This window comes from Plutella xylostella, chromosome 12 (genome assembly GCF_932276165.1).
Source record: "Plutella xylostella chromosome 12, ilPluXylo3.1, whole genome shotgun sequence".
In the NCBI taxonomy this organism is placed as follows: Eukaryota; Metazoa; Arthropoda; class Insecta; order Lepidoptera; family Plutellidae; genus Plutella; species Plutella xylostella.
The window spans coordinates 10,298,090-10,319,794 of NC_063992.1; the positions used below are offsets into that span (position 1 = coordinate 10,298,090).

The 21,705-nt window shown below is 36.8% G+C and overlaps 1 protein-coding gene across 1 annotated transcript in view; it reads left to right on the plus strand.

Moving 5' to 3' along the window:
- LOC105382773 overlaps window positions 1-21,705 on the plus strand; it is a 146,487-nt gene that overhangs the window by 34,551 nt on the left and 90,231 nt on the right. Inside the window, exon 2 of the mRNA XM_048624783.1 lies at window positions 10,256-10,390. Within this exon, the coding sequence (XP_048480740.1) occupies window positions 10,333-10,390 (58 nt within the window). The 5' untranslated portion in view covers window positions 10,256-10,332. The remainder of the gene's footprint in view (window positions 1-10,255; window positions 10,391-21,705) is intronic.

Here is a 21,705-nt window from a genome sequence, read left to right on the forward strand (position 1 = left end):
ACCTAAATATTGTTCCAAAAAGGTTACACTTGATTGTATATTTCAGCCTCGGTGGTCTGACACAAGACACCGCGGGCTGTCAGTGCGCGGGATTCGTTTAAAAATAAAATTAAAAATAATCATAACATACACTGACAGCACAGTGTAATAGATCAGTGAAGTGAGTAGAAATCCATTCAACACGTAGCTACTTCACCGTAACTAAATACATGAGCCATCATACCACGATATATAATAATTATGTAAGTAAGTACAATAACAACTAACTTTTTATTTATGAACGTTGGCAATTCATGAAGTCGTCTTCATTTTAAGAATTCTCATCACGACCCATTACGTCCCCACTGCTGGGACACGGGTCTCCTTCCAATGAAGGAAGGGTTTAGGCCTAGTCCACCACGCTGGCCAAGTGCGGGTTGGTGGACCCCAACACAAGCAAGCTTGTGCTGAGAGAGTTGTAGGGTAAGTGGGCAACCCGACTATCAGATGTTTTCAAGCTGCCCGAGGGCCTCTGACTAGGCTTAACGACTGCTGCCGAAGCAGCAACCGGGACCCACGGCTTAACGTGCCGTCCGAAGCACGGAAGCGTCCAGAAAAGCACCACTTGAAATTGGTCACCCATCCAATGGCTGACCGTGTCAGTTGTTGCTTAACCTCAGCGATCAGTTACGATCACTGAGGCCCGCTCGACTACGGACGCTTCATTTTAAGAATTATGTGGAAATAAGTGTTGGGTTTGTAAATTTATAAACAGGCTGTATAGTTTTTTGTAGCGCATAACAGGGTATATCAAAAGCCTTTGGTGTAATGACAGAGTAAATACGATCTAACTTGTTTCCCAAATTCAAAAAATAAGTACTTACCTACATAATTATTCATGAATACCATATACATACCATCCGCACTACAAGGCTACAACGCTGTGCCGGCGGCGTGGCTCGTAACAACGCGTTGCGGTTTTCCTCGTCTAAACAGTTGCGTCCGCGCAGCTTCCGACGTCACGTCACGGGGGTCACTCTCTCAATTGACGAATATGTATTATAATAAAATACAAGGAGATAGAGCCGTAGCCATAGTTAGGGCAGCGCTCTGAAACTTCGAATTTGCAGCGGTTACTAAGACTCAATCATTGACTTATATATTACTAGCGTAAGCCCAACTGCGCTAGAAAAAGACACTCTCGCGTTGGCCCTAAAATCTAATAAATCTGTCATAATTTGTATGAATATGGGGCCAGCGCGCGGGTGTCATTTTCCTTCCTTCCTGTCTGGAAATCATTGAACTCAATGTTGTTGTATTAAGCGTCCCGATTGAGTGACACTTCACGTTCGTACGTTCGTTGATTTAGAGAGTGACCCCCAGTAGCCGCCGCCGGCGTCGCCTGCCTCTTGTACAGCTACATCACATTACTGTTTCTTTTTCAATATGCACAGCGAGCTTTATGTCAATTTTACAGCTTAGGAGAATCTGCGGATAAATTTAGATACTTCACCTAAGTATCTAAATTTATTGAATATATATTGTATATAATAAATAAAAAATAAAAATAAAAAAGCCTTTTATTTCGTGCATGCCGACAAACAATCTATCACACATAAAGTAGTAGTTATAATTAATTATGAATTTAAATACACTTACAATAAATTTTCTATACTTACTTACAAATCAATTAAAATAAATTTTCTATAAAATTTACTTGAATACATTCACATTACATATATTAAATTTAATGGTATTGAATTGAATTTCTTTTTATGCGTAATTTATTTTAAAAAAACATTTCTTAATACTATTCATGCAGCTTGCAGGAACCCCTTTATTGGGTGAAGGCCTCCTCCAATTGTAGCCATCTCTCTCTATCACGAGCCAATTGAGTCCACTGTGTACCAGCAACCTCTACAATGTCGTCTTCCCAGCGGGCATACGGTCTGCCTCGTCTGCGCTTGCCTGATGGCCCCGGCCAGGTGGTAGCTGTGAGTGTCCATCTTCCATCTTCTAGTCTTGCGACGTGGCCGGCCCATTTCCATTTTAAGGATCGAGCATATTGAAGAGCATCAATGAAGTTTGTTTTCTTTCTTATCTCACTGTGTCTTATTTTCTTTAGCTTACTTGTTCTCGTGATACTTCTCTCCATAGCCCTCTGACATGTTCGAATTTATTCTTTAATTCTTTTGGTAAATTTCCATGTTTGACATGCGTAAGTAAGGCAGGGCAAGATACATTGGTCCATAACTTTTTTCTTCAGATGAAGTGGTAGGTTTCCTTTTAAAATTTCTTTCATGGCCCAAAACTTTTTCCACGTCAGTTTAATTCTTCTGTCAACTTCCTCCTCGTTATTTTTGTTATTAAAGGATATTTGTTTACCAAGGTATACATATTTATCGACGTATTCCAGCACATTACCATCGATACTTAGGTTTCTTTGTAAGCCGTTTGTCATCATTTTAGTTTTGTTTAGATTCATTTCCAAGCCTACAGCATTGCTGGCTGCATTTAGAGACTTTACCATTTGTTCGAAATCATTAAAATTCTCTGATACTAGGACGATATCATCAGCAAACCTTAGATGATTTATGCGTTTTCCATGCATGTAGAGTCCATACTTTTTCCAGTCTAGTTCTCTTATTGCTGATTCTAGTACTGCTATGAATATTTTTGGTGAAATGGGGTCTCCTTGCCTGACACCTCTCTCGATTTTTATGTCTGGTCCTTTTCTTTCTAGCTTGACATTGCTGGTGCAGCGCCCGTACATGTATTTTAGAGTTTCAATATATTCACTTTCTATCTCATTTTCATTTAAAGACTTCCAAATAGAATCATGTAGGATTGAATCGAATGCCTTTTTATAGTCGATAAAGGCTAGATACAGAGGCTTTTGAAACTCCTTAAATTTTTCGACAATTTGCTCAATGGTATGGATATGATCTATTGTTGAAAACCCTTTCCTAAATCCTATATTGTATATATATGTCGCAGGCAACTGGTTTAATCTCCTGTTTGATTGAACCACTAGCCCGTTCATTGGATGGCGCTGTTCAGTTGTATGACTAGGCCGAACGTTGATTGTACAAGCGTCACAAAACGTCCAACTAGTTAGCTGACTTAAAATCAGTCAAGTGGTGAATAAAACAAATATGGCGTCTAACAGCTAACAGCTGACACAAAAAACACCTATATTGTTAGTTTTTTGCAAATAAATTAGCTTTAAAGTGCGTTATTTGTGTTAAAATAGTGTGCCAACATGGATTTACCTATTATTACGCCGCGGGCGGATAGTTTCAATGAAAAAAAGTGGCGAAACTGGATAATTATGAACAACAATATGAAGGAACGTTTATTGTTATTGTTTAGTTAATTTGTGAGATAAGAGCTTTGTAACATAGTATTTTTGTTGACTCTTGTCTGGTGATGTTCACCCTAAGCCCTAACCAGACATTACAAAGTTGCTATACTATATCCCATTCAACGACTTCGCTGAATGACGTTCAGTCAAGACGTCGAACGTTACAATCAACGACTTGACGAGTTGTCCTTTAGTCTGAATATCGCCATCCAATGAACGGGCTAGTGGTTCAATCAAACAGGAGATTAAACCAGTTGCCTGCGACATATATACCCCCTTATTCATAAAAAAGTTACTGAACTGATTAACTATTGAACTGTTCTGTCCCTCTCTGACAGAGAACAATTTGTTCTTTGACAGAGAGTGACAAAACAGTTCAATAGCTAATCCGTTCAGTAACTTTTTTATGAATAAGGGGGTTATTGTATATATTGTATTGTATATATTGTATCTAAATGTATTGAAAGTATACTGAATGTTATGTTCTACAAACTAGTTGTATTTATAACAATATTATTACGTTGTTGGGTCATACAGAGTTCAGTCGATTGCCACAACACTCTGTCAACGGCCTCATGCAGTCTACGCTATTATGTTCATCGACTTTCTTTCCCTCTTATGAAGTGCCTCTAGAAGTCCAATTTTATGATGAAGTTCACTCTATGCTCAAATAGTTACCCCCAAATAACTGTACCGTTCGGTTGTAGGCTAAAAATATCGGTGCTGGTCGAAACTTTGAGTACGGATCCATGTAGGCACGCTATTTCCAAAGCCATTTCGTGTACTTTTTAAAAACGAAACACGATAGACAAAACTTAACCCAATTTATAGTTCACTCGGGCAAGAATTTGCTTAATTAGCAAACAAATTCGCAGAAACCTAGTGCTATATAAAACTGGCAAAGAATCGATGTTTGAACGGCTTTTAAAATAAAAAATGTTTTCGTGAAAAAAGATGCCATTTTGTAGAATCGGGAGCTGTTTCCATTGTACGGGAGCGGTGACAAATGGCCGCCTTATCTGAAGGTTGTCGAGATGATGATGCCTGATTGTGGCCCTCGCGACGGACTGAAGGGAGGGAAAAGTGAAAGCGGTTCTCCGGACACGGAACTATTCCAACGTTTTTGGGAAAAAGGGATGGAAAGTACGTTAGTTTTTTATTTCCAAAAGCTTAATATATTACATAAATATGTAAATGCAACAATCACAAAAACCCGCAGGGTTTATCTGAGATTGCGGAGTTCGGATCACAAAAACAATAACATAATAGTAGATTAAGAACTTACTCAAATCGCGAAAAATACACGTCTGCTATACCGTACCACCTGCCACATTAAACACTCAAACTCAATTTTTTTATTCGTGTACACAGGTAAATTCAGATCTAATACAATTATGAGTAGGTACATTCCATGTACTGCTTATTCATTAGCATTTAACTATCTTTAAGCATCGTCGTTCACATGTCAAACATCTGTCAGATTCATACAAGTAACATCAGATTTGACAGTCGATCCGCTAATGTTAGGTGGTGGTACCTAAACCCATTGTTTTAGAGTACAGCAGGGCGATCACGAAAAATATAGAATCGAATGCGAGTGCGACTAGTGTCAACTTGACAGCACTTTCGAACACTTTTTACCTATAAAATTGACAGTTGTCGCACTCGCATTCGATTCTATACGTTAGCTCTGTTTTTCGTGATCGCCCTGCAGCTACATAGGTACTTAACTAAAACTTATAGCTGTAGAAGAGCTGTTTGTTTTCAGAGTTGTTACCATTATGAGAGATGCTCAATATTCCGGGTACATAGACTCATTTGGCAATGAGAACATCACTGATAAAATTTCACCTTTTATTTTTTAGCAGCTAAATGGAGCGTTCTCCTTTAGGTAGGTAAATAAACTACGTGATTATGGTGTGCTCCTTCATAATGGATGAAGAAGGGCAAGCTTCATGTATTCCATTACAAATAAGTATATTTAGAAGGAGAAACCCCCTTTTAAAACCCCCCTCTATGACTTATTAGGAAGTTGCCGGTAGTACTTCAGCCGCACGCACATCCCAAACTGGCATCATAAAGAGTCATAATATCAAAATTATGCACAATATTTCATGGCAGTTCAACTCGTTCATCTTGTGGAACATTTTCATCAAATAAAAAGGTAATAAAAATATGAAGATATTCTACAGGTTCCGTAATAAAATAGAGCGGGTGTGTGTCAGGCAGCGGGTTACTGTATACTGAAGAAAAACAAATGAACGTTGGCTGTCGTGTAAGCGGCACGTTTTTATACTACGAGATGGAGTCGTGGCATTACCGCTCCGAAACTTCGTTTCTCATAATGTAAAGTGACCCCCCCAGGCCCTGGTGGCCTGTGGCTATAAATATACTGTAGTTTGATGAATGCAGGTCGACCTTTAGCCGGCATCATTACTCACGTTACAGAACGCGTCTAAGAAAAGAATGTGACGGAATTTAGGTACCTACAGACCTATTTCTTGTTTTTTCAGAAGTCCTTGTTAAAGGAAATAACTTTTTGGTGTATTTTTTTTATTTTTTGTTAGTCTGGACTAAAGTTAAAAAGTACTGAGTGTAAGCGCATACCAGATAGACACGTAATTATATACTCACGGGCAAAGAAAAGGTTCCACTGAGAAAAGCATCAAATTCCTCCTAAGCTGAAAAGGCTAGCTTAATGACGCCTTCTAACACCAGACAACCAGGATACTACCAACTAAAAAAGGTAATTATTTTCGTCAAATTTTTCACGTGACTGTATTTATAACTGTCATTCACAAAATTAAAGAATATCACACACAGCTACATAAAATTACAATAATTTATGCTGAAATCTGATGATTTAGTTAGTATAATAAATATCTATTCTACATAGTTATCTATCTCGTTACCAGCCTAACCCAGCCGCGGCTGCGAAGAAGTAGTTATATATTTCCTAAAATAAATAAAAAAACCTGCTTCTACCAAAGGGATTTGTGACACTCACTTGATGAATGTAAGTAGGGAGGCCAATTAAGAATACTAACGATTTGTTCGGAATAATATTTCATTAATATTTAGGGTGTCGTCCACATTTGTTCACTCAAGCGGCTAAGAGTAGGTGTGCGAAACAGTTAATTACTTCCATTGTTTTTATAATTTTAATAAACTAAACACCAACCCAGTATCTATCTATAAATTCAAGACTAAATTTTTTTTTTAATGTAATAAAAAGTAATACAGTATAATGTATAATACCTAGGTATATCAGCCAAGTCATTCCCGTTCGTTACAACCATAATTTCTGCAAACTCGCGAATAAGAAAATACATAGTGTAAGTACTAGTATTTAACTAAAATCTACATAATATAGGTATCTGTTCCACACACTAGGACTATAATATTTCACTAATTTTGTGACGAGTGTGTCTATTTTAGTCATAACTTAATTAAAAATATTTACCTAGTCAACTGTTTTACGAGTTCAAAATTCTCATAAAAACAGTACTCGCTCATCCGTAGCTGTTTAATATGGTCCCTTAAGTTTTAGCCCACGTCTTGGATTAACAATATGCGAACATGATGAAATGTAAGTGAACATGAAACGTCTCGAAAAATAACACCCCGCTTCTGCCACTGAGTTCTTATTTTCAATTAGTTCGCACAGGATATTTGTGGTTTCATTCATGTTAAAATTGTCTCTTCCATCCAAAGGTTGTCTGGTAGACATTGCTTTAAGCAATAAGACCGCCTTTTTTGTACTATTTTATATATAAGTTTTGAAATTGTAATGTTTTCTTTAATGGTGCAGAATAAAGAGTATTCTATTCTATTCTATTCTATTCTATTCTATTCTATTATTACAATGATTCTCATTACGTTAAACGTAAAACGGTTTGACAGTTTTTGAATGTGACACACCATCTGATTTCTATCTTGTTAATCTAAGGCTCCCGTCGACCCCCGTAGCTCTCTATTTCTAATACAGGGCGAGCACAGGGTGATATTACAGTGATGATACTTAAGGGGCTTAAGTTTTGTCTAATTTTCCTGCTATTCGCACCAATCCCTGCGGGGGCTTTTTAAGTGAAGATTAAACACAATTACTAGAAATAGGAGCTCCTTTCAGAGCTAAATAATTTGCTGGAAAATTATAGGCAATTCAATACAGTAATTTTATATCAGACTCTCATAATTTCTTACAATCATATTTCTAGGAATATAGCTGGGCCTGGCAACGTTTCGGATAGCCAAAGTCGCATTTTATTATTATTATTATTATTATTATTTATTTTGCCTACCCCAGTTACAAAATTCCTAGATATTTTTGAGCTTTTGTGAGTAAAATACACTCGCGTTCCACTCACAAAACAACTTTTTTTTAAAACATTTAATTTTTAATTTGAATAGGTACAATGTTTACTTTTTTAGTTTGTAATATTCTGATGCTATTTTAAATGTTATTCAATTTAGCAGACGGTGTCAATAAGTTAATTTTTTTTTCTGTGAGTACCTACCTAATTTGGTGCTGAATAAAATTAGAAACCTTTAAATGTGCTATCACAAAAAACTTTAAACATTGTTTAACAAGTGTTTAAAACTAAATTTAACAGATTTTGTAGGTGTTTGACAGCGCTAAACAACTGTAAAGCACTGTCTATTTTTTTGTGGTAAGGCCCTTAGAATCTCCACTGCCTGTCGCTGTGCCGTCGATCTCCAATAAGGCAGTCCCCATACGGAGGGTGGCTCCATCGCACGTTACTTTATTACCTTTTTACATCCCTTCACTAAGTTATTACCTACTTAGTCGCTGTTATTTAGTTAATTTGAAAGTAGCGATCCCCTTGTTTTGTGATCGTAAAGAAGAAATAAAGTTAATGTGAATTTGCGCTGCAACTTTGATAAGCAAATGGCAACGAATATTGGATTATACAAAAATGAATCCAATATTATCAGCTACTATTAGGTAAGTAGGTATATTAAAAAATATTTTAAAAAAGAAATTAATTTAGGCTTCAGTATCATAATTTTTGCCATGTTACAGTTTAGATACATTACTTACATATAAATTAATACACATTTACTTCTAGTATTTTTTTTATTAAGTACTTATATTTAAGTCATACCTATATTATTCCCAAAAAGCATTACGGTGCCTTACCTTTACCATCTTCAAATACTCATTCAAAACCTAACGTTATAATAAGTGAAATAGCTACGCTACTTCAGAGAGATACACATACACAGACACGTTAAACTTATAACTCCCCTCTTTTTCGTCGGGGTTAAATTTGCATCAGATCCTAGCTAAAGAGCAGAGCCGTGTTAATATCACATAGAGTATCAAGGAGAGTATTGTCGAGTTCTTTCCTATTAAAGTTTCTTTGACTAGGATTATCCTGATCCGATAACCGGGTCCGGATAGCGCCGCCTGATGGCGGGAAGTTTTAAGCTGTTTCTGTCCGGATGGCCCACTCCGGTTTAACGGATGCACTGTTTAAGAGCAACTAGTTGCGTCTCTATAATATATAGAGTTGCGTAATCTATGGTTTCGAATTCGCGATACGGTTTTAACAGATTGTAACTTTTTATTTTTTATGTGTTTTTTATGAGGTGCCTAGTTTCTACCGGCACAGAATAATAACTATAGTCACTACTACCGATTATCAATTATATTCATCAAAAGATAGCACGTTTTGAAACTAGCTTTTAGCAGCTTAATGACAGCCTAGCAAAAGTCATTGGAATCCGTGAAGTTTATCTAATTTAATCCATAAATCTAATTAATTCCATAAAAAAATATGTTGACCTCGTCACTCTGGTATACATTCCCAATGGATGTTTGTCCATAATACTTAATTTATGTCCAAAGGATTAGTTCTACTTGTAGGTTAAAAGAAGAGTTACAATACAATATTGAATTGCCCGGCGTAGCCGACTTTAACTAACGCTAATAAAATTTTACTCACAATAAAATAGGTACTTGCTTTTGTAGTAAGTCAGGAGTGTACGATGTGTTAAGATAATACCTATAAGTATAATATTTCACCGATTAATGTACTGTAATGTTTAACCGTGAATGTATCGTAATATTGTACCTACTATATGTGTAAATTCATTTTAATGTGACAAGACAAACCATTCCGGTTTAATGGCGCTGTCAAACAAAAATGTAATGTATATATGCCTGTTTTTATAAATAAATAAATAAATAAATAATTAAAAATCGCAGAGTGACTCTCCGGTTTAAAAACACAATCAGTGCAAACTGTGGCAAGTTTTTACGTGACTTTGATGTCTATCGGTTGTTTTTATCCGTTTTCTACTTTCGTTCGGTAGATATAAACGTACAATATACAATACACTCAAGAGAAATGAAAAATTTCCACTTCCACTGTTTTTTTTAACATCTAATTTAGGATATGATTAAAATATTTACGTTTTTCGTCACTGGAACTGTTTCATTGCTCATGAGTGTAATAATAAATATACAGAGTGTCCCATAAGGTAACGTAACGGGATTACGTGAACTTATGAGGAAGGTACGTCATAATCTCTGCGAAATTCACAAAAAAATATGAAATACTCCTATATAGTAAAAAGTTAGACAACCAACACAATTGTTTAGGAGAAACAAAAAAATATTTATTTATTTATTTAATACTTTATTGCACAAATATGAGATATAAATGTACAAAAGGTGGACTTAATGCTAAAAGCATTTTCTACCAGCCAACCTACAATTAAGGTACAAGTAAAAAGAAAAGAGGCTTAGAATGACGTTTAGACGTTTAGAATGTCGATCACCTCCTAAGTTGTGGAACAATAAATTATGGATAATATTACTGTTTTGATTATAGAAACTTTTGCAAAATATTAGACTTGTAGTAAGTTTTATTTCTTCCTTTACAGATGAATAACATTTCGATACCGGCGTAAGCGCCGCGAGATGTCGTTGGTGACGTAGAGGGCGCGCGGGAAAAAACAACATGGCGGACGGCGGCACGCTGACAGCTGTCATTTTGACATTCCTGCAGATTTATCCAGGTTAGACTACGTTTTAATAATATTACGTACATTGTGTGTTCCTTATTACAATCTTAATTGGCTGAATTTGCTGTGTTAGCCACACACGACATAGAGCCACAACCAAAAGATTAATTGATAGATTGATACAATATTTTTTTATTATTTTACCTTTGAACCCTAATATCTCCGGAAAACCATGGTTTTCATTTCTTAAAATTAGTATATTCTCTCATAGTTAACACTGTTATCAATGAATTAAGTATATAATATGTTTGGTTTGTGGCTGCTAACTTACGCAAAGCAGGTCAGATCTGCTGGACATTCTCCAAATGATATCTATTCAAGATAAATAATAATTATGATATCATCCTGTAGAAATATGACAAGTCAGTCCAACTTTAATATTTCATCAGCAACACCTTTGTCGCTTTGTAATAGGCACTAAGTAAAGTATACCTTCTGACTTAGAGAAGACGGCAAGTTTATTCCAGCCGAGCGGGGCGTTTGTTAACTTTGACAAAGTTTTAATGAAAACTTATTGATATCTCGGTTACGCTAAGTTTCTGTAACTTGGGACCTTGTCCAAGTTGTAGGTGAGACTAATGATACGTTTTACACGACGGGGCACGGGGTCAGTCAACAACTGGGGAAAACTGTTCATTTATTATTTATTTAATAAATAACAACGTAGCGTGATAAAATGATTTATTATAGGGCAGTTGAAAGTTCGCTTGCTTTTACTTTGGACAAGTTGTTGAAGGGCTTGAAACTGAAAAAGTAGTAAGTAAAAACTATAAAAATCATACTTAGAAAGAATTTAACGGAAAGTACCAACCGTATGAATTTAGACTGTGATTTAACCGCTTATTATTATAATTAAAATTCTTTATTGCACATAAATTAATTTGTACATAGGCGAACTTAATGCTAAAAGCATTATCTTCCAGTTAACTTTGGGCGTTGTGGAAAAAGTGATAGGTAGACAATGCGGACAGGTACGTTCCGGTGCACAGTGACCCATTGATAAACCAGAAGGGCTAGTACGGGGCGCATTTAAGACGTGACAAGAGTTTTGCATCGCGCTCACTCACATCGCGCAGCCTCAAGAGCGAGCGCGACAGATAACTTTTGTCATGTCTTAATAGCGCCCCGTGCTACATGGCCAGACAATAGATTTTAATTGTCTCTGATTTCTCAGTACACACTATGATCGATCGTACACAGATACGCAGAGTGCTGCAAAAGTGGTATAGGTAGTAGGTATTATTTAAGTCCAAAAAGGGTTATAGACCTTAAGGGCGCCTTCAAATTAGTCGCTAATTGTCGCGCGGCTGCAGCGCTGCTGCAGCGCTGCAGCCGCGCTGCTGTCTAAATCCATATAAATTTTGTAATTTAAAAGATGCGCGACTGCAGCGCCGCAGCAGCGCTGCAGTCGCGCGTTAATAATTTATATGGAATTTAGACAGCAGCGCTGCAGCCGCGCGACACTTAGCGACTAATTTGAAGGCGCCCTTACTCACGGGGTTTTGTTCTTAGATTATTTTTTTCACCAAGTCCTAAAACATCATAACTTGGTGTCCCTACAATCAAACAATTTATGTGTCCATTAAAATGGCACTCAGATACCTACAGGGGGAGCGGAAATGAAATTGGACCGGCATTAGTTCACCCAGCGAAAGGTCCACAAGCCAGAATTGAATATTAAACGACTAACTAGTACCTACAGCTGCACAAACAATCGAAATGGCCAGTCTTAGTACCTACTTGTGATGAATGCCGGATGCCAACTGTTGACGTTATGCAGACTCGCTTCAGGTATTCAGTCAATTTTCTACCATATATATGTACGTTGCGAGGTGTGTGATAACATTTATTTATGGTCATTTGGCAATAGCTGTTAGAATTCTTGACAGATGTGTCAAAAGGCAACAACTAATCCCTTGTTATTATCTATGCTGAAACTAGGGCTGAATGTGAATTGCCTTTTTTATAGTCTCGTGCGACTAGCGTATTTGTAACTAACATAATAACCCTTGACCCTTTATACTGGTGGCATTATGCAAGGCATATCACAGCCGACCGTTGAAATATTTAACTTCAAAACTTAGTGAACTAAAATGTTAGTTTAAGCGAATAATTTATACCATTTGGAAGTTGCTACAAGGAGTTCTGACAATTGTTGAGACTCTAATTGCTGTTTAACTCACTTGTACAGTTCGGAATAAGTTTGGCCGCAGCAATCGTCCAATTGGAAATTGTTAGGCTTTATTTAGCACCCCCAAATTACACGAAAGAAAATACATTTGAAATTAGATCCCAATTTGGGTTTCAAAAGCGTTCATTGTATCAATACTTATATTGTACTACAGTCAACTGCATAAACCTGTATAAAATACATATCATAAGGCCTTGTCAAAACCAAAAACTAAACATTTTTATTTCGATTAAATGTTTAGTGAAAGTAATCCTAAGTGTACTAGCCATGTTTATAGCGATGACTGTACTTGGTGGGTATTGGGTAGGTACCTATACCTATGTATTCTAGTACAAAGCACAATTACAAAAGACTTACTTATCTAGAATTTTTCGAGCTCTGTAAATAGTGATGTGACATTAAAAAGTGATCATTACAATGGATTTACGCTTTCCACCAGAAGCTCTAGTAATTATGTCCATAAGAGGTTTTCTAAACTATAGGCACGTGTTTTTAAACACCCTGTAATGTATACAAACAAAATACCTCCGCGCTGAAGGCTTCATGTCGATAATGTGTATATACAGGGTGCAGTTTAATAGCGCAAACAACGCCACGTCTACAGGCGTGCAAATATACACAGCCGAACGATTTCTCAACCTTCGCCGCACGGTTTCCGAACTGATCGTCCTAAAAAATTGTATTTTTTTAAACATAGGCTCTATTGAAACTATAGTTAATTAGCTGTTAAGTGAAAATATTCCTTTTTAAAATTACTTAGATTGAGCTGTAGTATTTTTTTTTAACAAACGAGTACCTACTGAGTATTGTCCTTTGAACATTTCCGATACTGACAGAGTGATAAATGATGACCAATAGCAATGCAGTAAAATAGATTCGGTACTCGTTTATTATAAATGACCATTGACAACGCCAAGTTACGTAGAACTTGAGTGAGGTAATTTTTCGAAGTTAGAATCACGCATTTTGATAGTCACAAGGAATTTACATAGAAACGCAATCCCAGTTGCAACAAGCACTAAATTAAAGAAAGGTTTATATAAAGCTGCGTACAGACCGGCCAAACGAACGCCGACGAACGGGTTTCGTTGACCTTCGTTGCTGCCCTGTATTATGCATGATAAAATTAAATATCCATCGTTGGGCGTTCGATGGGCGTTCGTTCGGCCGGTCTGTACGCAGCTTAATATTTTTTTTACTTTATCAGATAGGAATTTTTCAAACCACCAATGGCATTAATTCTTAATAATACCTATAACTATAACAGCGGACTACTAAATATATACCTACTTATTTCACGAACTTACCTCACGTTCCATTGTTGCAGTGATAACCCTATTATTGCACAAAACTATAAAACCTTATTGTCTAGTATTAGGATTCAAAATGACTTAACTAATTTTTATGTCAAACATAGGACTGCATATAACTGTGTGATTAACAATATACGAACAAGATAGAATAGAATATAAAATATTTCTAAGAAAACAACTTAATATTATGATAATTACATACATCCCACAAAACCAAATGTTAATATGGTTTGACTGTGGGTAAGGAGTGGTGGTGGTTATTATTTTAAGATGGTGAGTACTTAGAAATACAAAGCTAAAAACTGTCCGCATTTTGTTTGCTGTCAAACCGTTTTAAGTTCAACATAATGGCAACAATTGTACCAATGAATGAAGCCACAAATGTTGTAACGGAACCAATATAAAATAAGAGCTCAGTGCTAGAAGTGGGGTGTTATTTTTCGACACGTTTCTTTTGCACGGACACTCCATCTAGTTCGTTTTACATATCGTTGTGTAGCAGTGAATGAATAACGAGTGTATAGCGTGGTCGGTGTCTATTCGGTGGGCTCGTAATAATCCCATTTATCCCATTTGCAAGGGGTTTAGGGCGCGACCTAGGCTAATAGCTGTCGAATTTTGTTACAAGCTTGTTTGCCGTCAAGGTCATAGGGAAATTTTAAGTAATTAACAAGGATTCTGAGATTTCTGAGCTTCTAGAGCCAGTGATTTGGGCTGTGCGTTGAATCTAGATCAGACAATTAGGACTTAAGATTTTTTAAATGTAATGTTCATTTTTTTGTATTTAGCCACGTACGCCGCTATATTTCATAATTATAGGGATTAGGGATGCCCGATCTGAATAGATCTTCTTCCAAGATCGATTTAATCGATTCAAAGCCATACGATCTAGATCGAGAATCGATTCACGGAGTTACGATCCATTGCGATCCAAAAGATCGATTCAACCCAGAAAATCGGGAATCCCTAATTTCATACTTATTTTGTGCTTAACTGGACATTCCCAAGTGGGAAACTGGGCATTAGACCACACAACGACTACTGTGGAACCGCAGCCGCCCAGCGGTTCTCCAAATCGTCCGTACGAATTTTACGAGCCGAGATAATGTTCACACTTGACCTAATTTAATAGAATGGGGTGTGTCTGAAATTTCAAAACCATTGCTTTTATTCTTTAAGAAAAAAAACAAAAAAAAACAATAAACACTCACACCTTGTACTAATGTATTCACTTTGCGCCTTTGCTTTTATTCTATAAGATGAGAGGAATAACCTTTCTTTACGGCTGCAAAGAAGCGCAGCGCTCTAATTGGCTTATGTATCAATACATAGTGTACCATTATCACACAAGGCTGTAACTACCTACAAGCAATTTGAAGTTGGACATTTTTGGTATAAGCGACTTAGAGAGCTGCGGCTTTTTTGTATGTACAGTAGGTATATAATCTTAAAATCAGAAATAATTAAAAACAGTGGACAGTGGATCATTAGTATAACTAAATTCACTCACGTGCAATGAAAAAGTTTCACCTATCATTGACGTCCCATGTCACTGGAACTTTTTCATTGCACGTACGGTGGCCTGCGCCTAAAAGTATACAGTCGGAGTTTTTAAAATAGCAATCTCTAGCTCACATGCTGCTCAAGCACATCCACATAAACACCACTGCTACACACATCACACACAACACGTCCCCGGATTTATAACAGATGTAGCTAGTCCCTACCATCATCAGGGATCGCTATTTTAAAAACTCCGCCTGTATACTTTTAGGCGCAGGCCACCGTACGTCACTTTATCATGGGACAATCGACTGCTGATGAACCGTTCAGAATCTGTCAATTTAGTATCTGAGATTAAAAAACAGACTTTAGTTACTGACAAAGGTTATGAAATTTCAGCCACGCCCCATTCTGGGGCCGCGTCGCGCGAGAACGAATTAAATTCGCATTAGATCGCGGTGAAGAGATCTCGCCAAGTTTTTCCACTCTTTGCACAGTATCGGGATAAATGGCGCAAACTTTATTTATTTAAAATAGTCCCGCTGAATATTTATGTTAGGAATTTCGAGTTGGACGAAGTTATTATATTATAATAACAAATACGCTTGCAGACTGCTCGGCTTCAGATAATTATTAAATAAAATGTGGTTTACTATTCTTGTGAAATGCTCAGATGCATTTGTAGCTGCTCAGTTTGGTCTATTTACTAGTAATCTGTGTGTGTACCATGGAAGTAATAGACTTGTGCAAGTGTACTTAATGCTTAGATCAACAATAGTTATACAAACGAAATGGTGTTTCACATACAAAAACAAATCCAAAACTGTCCGCACGTTTTAAGCTCAACCTTATGACAACCATTGAATCAATGAATAAAGTCACAAATCTTCGAACTGAACTAATTCAAAATAAGAGCTCAGTGGTAGAAGTGGGGTGTTATTTTTCGATACTTTTCTTATGCACGGACACTCCATCTTGTTCGTATATTGTTTATCTAAGACTTAATGGCACTACAGCAGGTTATACTTAATTTATTTGCATACTACATACATAGATCATTTACGAGTTTACGTTTTTTACAACAAACTTATACGTTTACGTATAGGTTTGTTGTTTTGTGCCAGGATTATCCTAACTAATATATATCCTAACTAATATTATAAATGCGAAAGTAACTGTGTCTGTCTGTCTGTCTGTCTGTCTGTCTGTCTGTTACGCTTTCACGCCAAAACTACTGAACGGATTTGAATGAAATTTGGTATACATATGGTCTAGACTCTGGGAAAGAACATAGGCTACTTTTTATCCCGGAATTCCCACGGGAAAACTTTTTAAGGCGAAGCGAAGCGCGCGGGAACAGCTAGTAATTTATATTTCACATATTGGACTTCACTAGCAGGATACCCACAAAGTTGCGATTCCATGTTACTGCGCCGTATTACTAAGATTGAAAATATGTTTATTGCATACCTACCTTCTGCTTTGTCTTTCATAAAAGCAATTGAATGTCTATTTCCGTGGAACGACATTGCTTGCAGTGTAGTCGCAATATTGGTTGCAAGCCGTATCGTCGAACTATTTATATGCTTTATCATCAAGTCATCACCAAAACTAACTTTGAAGGTAAACGTCCACCTAACAGTAGGCACGTATCGCACCAAACGGATTGTCATAAGTGTATGGAGAAACGGTGTCGGCAATGACGATGAAGTGGCCGCACTTGAGTGAATTTCTATACAAAGAATACTGAATGCGATGCGTCCGTTGCGTACATAATTATAATGCCGATGCCGAAAAGTGGACGCTAACTTTAAAGCTCGACTTAGCAAGTTTTATAAGTCATCCAAGTCTAATTGACAGTAAACAGTACCTGATTTATAATTATAATTACAGACCTATGCTGTGTATTTTTCGAGCATGAACGTGCGCATTTCCCATATGGGTTAGTAAGTTACTCGATCGTGAATAAAAGTCATTCGGCGAATGAAAATTACATGAAATTGGCCGCCATTTCCATCTCTGCCGAAACCCATTTGAAACTTTACCAACTATAAATTATATATAACGGTTCCATGAAAAAGCTTAAGTGACTCCTTATCGTAATAAATCTACAGCTGTTTTATGGTATCATGGCTTATTTTGGTTTTATTTCTTGCCCTAAGTTGCCCGACTGTTATTTTGGCAAACCTGCTATTTAAATATTTTATTATTAATTCGACCTCAATTTTCTTTTCTCTTCATTCACTTAATATACTGTGATTATTGTAAAGTAATGATAAGTTCATTTAAGTTTTTCGAGTGGAAACCACGAACAGCCAAGCGAACAGATAAAATAAAGAGTACTTGCAAAGACTTTTTCTCCTTCACAATTATTTAGTTAAGAAAATATTATTAATAAATATTAAGTAAATATTTATAAATTATTAAGTTAAGTTAAATCCATCTTAAAAGAAAAATAACGATGGATAACCTCCATTGAACAGATGTAGGTACTTACTGTAGCGTCTTCCTGTTGGATTGACAACATTAGTCGCTGATGGCTGGTTGAGGAGGGCCGAGGACAGAGAGGGGCGCCCCTTGGGAAAGGCCTATGTCCAACATCATCATCACGAGCCATTACGTCCCCACAGCTGGGGCTCGAGTCTCCTTCCAATGAAGGAATGGTTTAACCCGGCTGGCCCAGTGCGGGTTGGTGGACCCCAACACAAGCAAGATTGTGCTGAGAGAGTTGTCGGGTAAGTGGGCAATCCGACTGCCAGATGTTTTCAAGCTGCCCGAAGGCCTCTGACTAGGCTTAACGACCATGTCCAACAGTGGACCATTAATACAGGAACGAGTAAGGGTGGGCTAACTCCCATCGACTCACTTCGATTCGTACCATTTATGACTTGTGAGGCATCTACTGTCTGTTCCTAGGTATTATCCTAATTTAGTCCTTGAACACACAAATTGGAGTCTTATATCAAAGGAATGTGTTTTGTTCCATGATGAAAGGTAAGCTATGAATGGTGATTTAGGACTTAGCGTTTTGATTTTTGTCCGTGATTTTAAAATATGTGTTGTAAGTTTGTTTGGATCTTGACTTATTTTGTGCGCCCTCTAAAACGTAACGGCGTGCTTATGGTTATTTAGCAATTAAAATTTCCGACACCAAATTGCCTCAATTTTTTAAAACATTTTATAAAAAACGGGTGCGTATTGCGACGTATAAAAACGAAATGTATAATTTCACATTAATAACGTTCACAACATATAATGAACGTTACGTATAACAACAAAATCTATATTTTCATAGGGTATAAGATTCAATTGGTATAACGTACATTTGATATAATATCAAAATAACTAACACTCATGAGGACTAATATCAATTTGTATAACATACATTACGTATATCGTTTAAAATATATACTATCATTTAGTATAAAGTTCATAAAACATAACCTAACATATAACATAATCTGTTTTTAATTACCCAACACCGTCGAACCCCCTAGCACCAAAAACCTAAAGATAGGTGCGACGACGAGCAAAGCGAGGAGGAGCGTGTTAGGTGCACATGTTCGTCGAAACCAAAGCGGAGCGCAGCGAAGCGGAGCGGAGCGTCTCCCAACACAGCTTCAATAATAATAACGGTGTGAAAACCCCTAGTACCAAAACCTAAAGATAGGTGCAACGACGAGCAAAGCGAGGAGGAGCGTGTTAGGTGCACATGATCGTCGAAACCAAAGCGGAGCGTCTCCCAACATAGCTTCAATAATAATAACGGTGTGAAAACCCCTAGCACCAAAACCTAAAGATAGGTGCGACGACGAGCAAAGCGAGGAGGAGCGTGTTAGGTGCACATGTTCGTCGAAACCAAAGCGGAGCGCAGCGAAGCGGAGCGGAGCGTTCCCCCCCACATAACGTCAATAATAATGAAAATACGATACGACAATCTTTTATACTATTTGTGCATTATACATTATGATAATTATATCCGTTGTAGAATATATGTTATGAACGTTATATATAATGAACTTTATGCATTTTAATCGTTATATCAATTGAAATTATACTTTTTGAACGTTATTCTTTACGAAATTATGTATTTAGTAATTATGCCTTTCGTTTGTTATGCAAAGTGATCGTTATACTTAATAAATTTATATCATATGGGCGTATACCTTGTGAATGTTATACCATGCGTTTTTATACCTCGTATTACTTACCCATAAAAAACTATATTTTAGTTTTTAGTTGAAAATATTCTGATGCGCTGTGGAACTTTTTCATTGCTCGCGAGTGTAAAATTTTATGTTACTGGTAGTTCCTACTAAAGTACCAATCTAAATCTGAATAGCTCTGGCTTTGTATTGGCTGACTAATTTGAATAATGTAATACTTTTGCGTGCATAACCAAATTGCATTTTTCAGTGACTGCATTTCAAAACGATTCAAAAAACAGCAATATAACCAACCCACCTAGTCGCGAGATTCACAGCGGAAAACATAAAACCAAACAAATAGCGAAGGAATTCGGCCAAAGACGAAATATCACTCCGAAAAACCATTTCGCCTGTCGATTGTAACTGATAAACTACAAGAGAAGGAACACGACTATTTTCCATATAAAACACACAACAATATTTTATAGCTCCACCCGCAGCCGTAAGAAGTTTCCATATTTTTCATATTACTTATGCATAGAGTATAAATTGAAATGGAACTCCTTGCTCTGTCATCGCGGTTCGGTTGCCATGTTGCCTATTATTGTAGGTCAAATGAGCATCATGGATTTAGATTACCATACCGTTATTTTAATACTTAAGTATGTATAAATAAAAGTAAGTTTAAAAACTAAAACCCGAGTACTGAAAAATCACGCTCTACAGAGTATTAAACAAGAAATACCTAAATACTTCATAGTGTAGTGATGTTCAGGGGAAAGCTGTGGTCGTATGGCACCTACCCTAAAACTTATGATCGTTTATCACTGTTAGAATGTACCTACCTATAATATTAATATGTAGGTACCTATCTATTATTTTTATTTTGTTCATGTAGGTGACATACCACTCTATGACATGACACTAACATAACACTCTGGCGAAAAGTGGGTGCAGCAATGCACCTCTGCCCACCCCGCAAGGGAGTACATTAGTACAAGGCGTGAGTGCGTGTTTTTTTTTTTTTTTTTAGTTGACATACCACCACGGCTTTCCTCTGAACATTACTATGAAGTATTTACGTTTTTAGTTGGTTGTATTCTGATGCGCTAGCGGTTAAATGTACTTTAGTATTGCAGACGGGGCGTTAGTAAGCTAGTCTTTTCCGTTTTGGTACAACTGTCACTGGAACTTTCATTGCTCCTGTCTACTTACATACACGAAAGCTTATGATAAAAACCGACATAGGGTACGTTTTATTAGACGTATAGATTACATAATTACATCGTCGAAAGGGCCACTGCAGCGTTACATCCAAAGTTAGCCCCATATTTTATCAAATTATACGCCTTTCGCCCCCATCTGGCGAATAACGGATGAATTTTCAGCTCTGAAGGAAAACCTTTAATATTTTTTGCAACTTTTGTTGAACGCGGCACGAACCATACCCTCGCCGCGTTGTTGCTTTTGTTTTAGAAAGAGGCAATTAATTATTTTCATAAGATACAGAATAAAACTGATACATTTTGATTAAACAAAACAAATGAAAATGTCAATTGGCATTGCTTCAAAAGTTTTACACTCACTGGCAATGAAAAGGTTCCACTGAGAAAAACACCAAATTACTACTAAACGGAAAAAACCTACGTTTATGACGTCTTCTGCAACATTGAAGTACATTTTACGGAGCATCAGGATATTACCAACTAAGAACCAAATATTTTGTTTAAATTTTAAATTACTTAAATCTTGGAAAAAATTGGAGTCGTTTGGTGACGGCTTTTTGACAGTGGAACTATTTCATTGCCCGTGAGTGTATATATATGTCTATTATCAATTTCTGTCGAACCTGAGACCGCCATAACATCCGTAATTAGTAATTTTAGGACTATATTATTCGGTCATCTTTAACGTATTTCGATAGTCGATCCATCTAAACTACTACAAAATATTCGAAACGCTTATTAACAAACGGCTTGCAAAAACCAGAGATTTTAAAAGCGAGTTCTTTATTCTCATTCCTTTAGAAACGAGCATTAGAGAAGAAATGTTAAAATGAAATGGCGCAGAACGACTGATAAACATAACGACCGCAAAGGGACTCTAGGTGAAACTGAAAAGCTTAATAAATATGAAAAATATACCCCCGATTCG